The sequence below is a fragment of the Corvus brachyrhynchos genome, unplaced genomic scaffold (assembly GCF_000691975.1).
Source record: "Corvus brachyrhynchos isolate BGI_N302 unplaced genomic scaffold, ASM69197v1 scaffold215, whole genome shotgun sequence".
Classification (NCBI taxonomy): Eukaryota; Metazoa; Chordata; class Aves; order Passeriformes; family Corvidae; genus Corvus; species Corvus brachyrhynchos.
In genome coordinates, this window is record NW_008237887.1 from 865,152 (window position 1) to 870,732 (window position 5,581).

General features: G+C 57.7%; 1 protein-coding gene across 1 annotated transcript; it reads right to left on the reverse strand.

Moving 5' to 3' along the window:
- Positions 1-901: 901 nt before the first annotated feature.
- Positions 902-5,577, reverse strand: ERMAP (erythroblast membrane associated protein (Scianna blood group); the record flags this gene model as incomplete). Its single annotated transcript, XM_008632503.2, has 5 exons — positions 902-1,622; positions 2,814-2,929; positions 2,998-3,254; positions 4,211-4,306; positions 5,284-5,577. Coding segments are annotated over 5 exons (1,314 nt in total), but the record flags the coding sequence as incomplete, so codon positions are not given.
- Positions 5,578-5,581: the final 4 nt, after the last annotated feature.

The following is a 5,581-nucleotide window of genomic DNA, read 5'->3' on the forward strand; positions in this document are numbered from 1 at the left end:
CACACAGCCCGCCCTGATATATCACCCCCCTACCTATCCCTCCTCTAAGTAGCCCACCCCTATATATCACCATATACAGCTCACCCCTATGTATCTCCCCCATTGTACCATACTCCTGACACAGCCCGGGCCCTAAACATCACCCCATATATCACTCTACTGTACAACCCACCCCTGTGTATCATGGCCCCACATAGCTCACCCACTAGACATCTCCCTCCATATACCACACCCCCTACATAGCCCCCCTCTACAGATCACAGCCCCATACAGACCAGCCCCTACATACAACCCCCATATACCGAACCCTATACAGTGCAGTCCCTACACATTACAACCCCCATACACCATATCCCTGTACAGCCCACCCCAACACATCACACCCCCTGTACAGAGCACTGCCTGTGTATCATACCCCCTGCACACGGCACCCCCTCTGTATTACCTCCTGTATACAGCCCACTCCCCATATACCAGACCCTCTGTACAGCCCACCCTACACAGCTCAGCTCCTCCTGTACATTCCAATACACAGAGTGTCCCCTCCATGGACATACGGAGCCCTGCCCATGCTTGGGGACACCGTGGCACAGCCCGGCCCGGCACAGCACACATTGGCATGGCACACCAGGCCACGGTGCTGTACGTGTGGCACCCATGCCACAGTACGTGTCCCGTGGCATGGTGACCGCCGGCATGGTGTGACACCCACGGTACCCCCTGGCACGGTGAGAGACCTCTGCCACGGTACAGCCCACCATGGCACAGTGCCATAGACCAGGGCACAACGGCCCCACCACAGTGTGGCACCCCTAGCACAGTGACAGACCCCTGCTGTGGCACCCCACGGTGCCCCCAGCCCATCCCAGCACCCCCACCCTGGGGCTCTTCACCACCCAGCCCCTTCTCTCCAAATCCTTTATTGCCGTATCCCAGCCCCCCGCACTGGGATTCCCTGGAAGCACAGGACCGAGAGAAGCGGGCGGAATGCCAGATCCTGCCCAGCACCAAGACCAGTTCCTGGAGCGGGAAAACACCCGTCAGGGTGGGGGGACACCCCAAAACCCCCCGTTAGATGCGGACAGTGTTGATCCGCAGCGGCTGGACGTTCTTCCCATTGGCATGGCTCTGCCCAGGACTAAAATACGAGCACAGCTTCCCGGGAAACCTCTCCCGGAAGGTGTAGAGCCAGGACATGTCATCGGCGTTGTAGAAGATGAGGAGCCCCTTGTCATAGTCCAGGAAGACGCCCACCTTCTCCAGCTTGCCCTTGACGTTGAGCCGCGTCCAGGGCTCGGTGCAGGCGCTGTACTGGTTCCCGTCATGCATCACGATGCAGTAGAACCCGCGGCTCGGCTGGATCTGGATGCTGCCCTTGCGGGTCACAGCCTCATGGGCCAGGCCGATCATCCACTGGGTTTTTTCGGACACCACCACCTCCCAGTAGTGCACCCCAGCGCCAAAGGCCTCAGCGCCCAGCACCGACACCTCCACATCGAAGCGCCGGGGCGAGTCCTGCAGCGGCTGCGGGTGCAGGTTGCCGTAGGCCACGATGGTGCAGTCGTCTGACAGGATGAGGCGGTGGTGGGCAGTGCCGGGGTCCAGCTGCAGCGCTGCTGGCACTGGGACACAGCAGGGATAGGGGGAAAGTCACCGGGGTGGCCCTGTCCCCATCCCTCACTGGGGTGTCCTGTCCTCATCCTCATCCCTAGGTCAGTGATGGCCCTGTCCTTGTCCTCATCAGCGCGTCCCTGCCCCTCATCAGTGACGTCCCCATCCCTTGGCACTGCATCCCCTTCCCTCACTGGTGTGTCCCCGTCCCTCACTGGTGATGTTCCCATCCCCTTCTCTCACCAGTGTCCTCATCCTCACTCCTTGCCAGTGATGTCCCTACCACTGCTCTCATCAGTGGGTCCCTGTCCCTCACTGGCGACGGTCCCATCCCCTTCCCTCCCTGCCGCTCATCACTGATGTCACTGTCCCCAGGCAGCAGCAACCCCTTTCCTCAAAAGTCATGGCCCCATCCCATCCCTCTCTGGTGTGTTCATCCTCATCCCTTGCCAGTGATGTCCCCATCCCTGGCCAGTGACATCCCCTTCTCTCACAACTGTTCTCCCCATGCCCATCCCTCACTGGTGTGTCCTCACTCCTCACTGGTAATGTCCCTAGTCCTACCCCTCACCAGTGTGTCTCTGTCCTTCAATGGTGATGTCTCCAATCCCATTCCTTGTCAGTGATGTCCCTATCCTTCACCAGTGTGTCCTTGTCACTCACTGGTGATATCCTCATTCTTCACTAGTGTATCCCAAACCCTCACCAATATGTTCCCATCCCTCAGCGATGATGTCCCTGTCCCCATCCCTCACCAGTGCCGCCCTATCCCTCACTGGTGATGTCACCATCCCCTGCCTGTGACAAAATTCCTGTTCTTATATCCCTACTGGTGTGTCCATGCCCCTTATCAGGGATGTCCCCATCCCTTACTGGTGTGTCCTTAACCCTCACCAGTGATGTCCCCATCCCTGTCCCTTTCCAGGGTGTTCCCATCCCTCACTGATGTGTTCCCATCCCCATCCCTTGCCTGTGATGTCCCTACCCCTCATCGGTGATGTCCCTGTCCCTCAGAGATGGCCACGTCCCTGTCCCTTACTGGTGATGTCCCTATCCCTCGTTGGTGATGTCCCTGTCCCCATCTCTTGCTGGTGATGCCTCCAACCCTGTCCCTCACCAGTGTGCCCCCATCCCTCACTGGTGTGTCCCTGTCCCTGATGACCTCCCCATCGCCCGCCACTCCCCCGTCCCTGTGTCCTCACCGGGATGGATGTCCTGGAAGAGGGATTTCCAGATGGTGTACTGCAGTGGGCCCATGTACTTGGAGGTGGGGAAGTCCTCGTAAGTCAGGTTGGTCTCATGGATCTTCCCCTTCAGCCTGCGGAGAACACACAGTGCCGAGGTGGGGGTGACACCAGGGACCCCGCCATCCCCGCTGCCACCCACCTCTCGGAGAGGGACGCCACGCCAGCCAGGAAGACGTGTTTGTCCGCCTCGGCCAGGCGCTCCTTCAGGATCTGGGTGCCCTCCTGGACCTTGCGGAGCTGCTGGCTGTAGCGCTGGATCTTGTGCTCGATGTCGCTGAGCGTCCGCGCCGTGTCGGCCTCCAGCTCCTCCAGCATCGCCTTCTGCCGCTCCCGCAGCAGCCGGTGCAGCCGCTCGAATGCCTCCCCGATCGTCGCCCGCAGGCTCTTGGCTGAGGACTTGGGGTGCAACGGGGGGTTAGGAGCACCCAAAGCTCTGCTGGTCACTCTGTGAGTTCCTTAATCCCCAAATAAGTATCTAAAAGGGCATCAGATCAGGGAATTCTGGGGGCTACAAGGGTGGATTTGATCTTGCATCCTTAAAAAATGGACTGAAAGGATCCTAGAAGAACCACCCAAAGAGCCTTCTGAAGAACCCTAAGAGAACCTCCCCAAAAAAACCTAAAAGAACCCTAAAAAAACCTCTCAAAGAACCTTTCAAAGAACCCTAAAAGAACCCCCCCAAGAGCCCTAAAATAACCCTAAAAGAACCTCCTGAAGAACCTAAAAGAACCTCCCAAAGACCCTTCCAAAGGACCCTAAAAGAATCTCCAAAAGAACCCTGAAAAAACCTCTCAAAAAACTTTAAAGAGCTCTTAAAGAACCTTTAAAGAGACTCTCTAAAAACCCTAAACCTCTCCCTAAAAACCTCTAATAAACTCTAAAACCCCTCAAATGACACCTTTAAAACCCCCTAAAAAAAACCCCAAGAAACCAACCTAAACTAAAAAAAAAACAACCTAAAATAACCCCTAAAAACCTCTAGACCTTAAAACACCCAGTCGCTGGTGGGGATGGGGAGAAAATTGAACCTTGCTGGATACTGAACCCCTAAGTGAGGAGATAATTAATTAAATTAATTTAAAAAGTAAATCAAAGCAGTACTGCAGGAAATTACAGAGGGGTGAGCAGCCCCATGGAGGGATTTTGGGGTACCACAGAAGTAAAAAATGGGGCAAATCCATGAAATTGTGGAATTTGGAGTGTTTGGAAGTTCCAAAACCAGGTTGGTAAGGGTCAGGATTGGGGTCATCGGGGTGGCAATGGGGTTGACCCCAATTCTGCTTTGGGGGGCTGTGAAGGGCTGGGGAAAAATAGGGGGTCCCCAGGGGTGACAGTGGTGTCCCCACATGTACCTTGGTCTCGGCCAGCTGCTTCTTGAGGAGCTGCAGGGCTTCCGTGTGGCCACGCTCACTCTCCTGCAGCCCCTGGAGCTGCTCCTTCAGCTCCCGCTGGGGACAGGGAGGGAAAATCCATGAACAGGGCATTTGGGGAAAAAAGGGATGCCACAAGGAGCTTTCCCGCCCGAACCAACCATGGGGTTATGGGGCTGTGGGATGGCCAGGCCGGGAATGGTCCCTGTGGAATGAGGGTCCTGCCTGGGGTAGGTGGTAGCATGGCCTGAATTAGAAGGTCCTGCTTGGGGGACAGCTCAGCAGAGCCATGGGGTGGTTTGAGGGTTCCTAAGGACTCCCAGGGGGGATGGAGAAGGGGGATCCCAGGGGGGCAGCAGCAGCAGCAGCAGAAGTGTGGATGGATGGATGGATGGAGGGATGGATGGACAGGAGGAGGGCATGGGGCTGACCCCAAGGAAGACAAAAGGGCTGTGGGGACAGACAGATGGGAGGAAGGCATGGAGCTGACCCCAATGGGGACAGGAGGGGTGAGCGACAGACAGACAGGAGGGAGCCGTGGGACTGACTCCAACAGGGAAAAGGAGTGCAGGGAAACACAGGGTGCAGGGACACACGGACAAGAGGAAGTCACAGGACTAACCCCTGTGGGGACAGGAGGGGTGCAGAGACAGACAGATTGATGGGGAAAGGCATGGGACTGACCCCACAGGGAAAAGAAGAGGTGCAGGGACAGACAGGAAAATGGCAGAGGGATGACCCCCACAGGGACAGGAGGGCTGTTGGGACAGACAGACCAGAGGAAGCCATGGGACTAACCCCTTTGAACCTCCATGGGGACAGGAGGGGTGCAGGGACAGACAGAATGACAGGATGCAGGCACAGGGCTGACCCTGAGAGGGAAAAGAAGGGGTGCAGGGACAGACAGATAGGAGGAAGCCACAGGACTGACCCCCACGGGCTCAGGATGGGTGCAGGGACAAAAGGGATGGGCACTACCACAGAAGCAAGAGGGACCAGCTGGACACAGCAGCCCCAAGGAGCCACTCGGGGTAGGGAATCCCATAGGGACCCACCTGCAGCTCCTCGAAGGCGTCGTCCACGTTGGTGACCTGGTGCTGCTCGTGCACGGCCGGCTCATCACAGAAGAAGCAGACGACGGCGCGGTCGGTGAGGCAGAAGAGCTTCACCTTCTCGTGGTCCTTGCAGGGGAAGGGGCTGCGCTGGGCGCCCAGGATGGCATCCAGGGGGAAGGCGCTGTAGCGCTCCACGATGTTGGCCAGCTTCAGGCTGGGGGCCAGCGTGGGCTCAGGGAAGGTGCGGCGGCACTCGGGGCAGTCGCGGGTGCCCTGCGGCTCCTGGCGCACCCAGTGC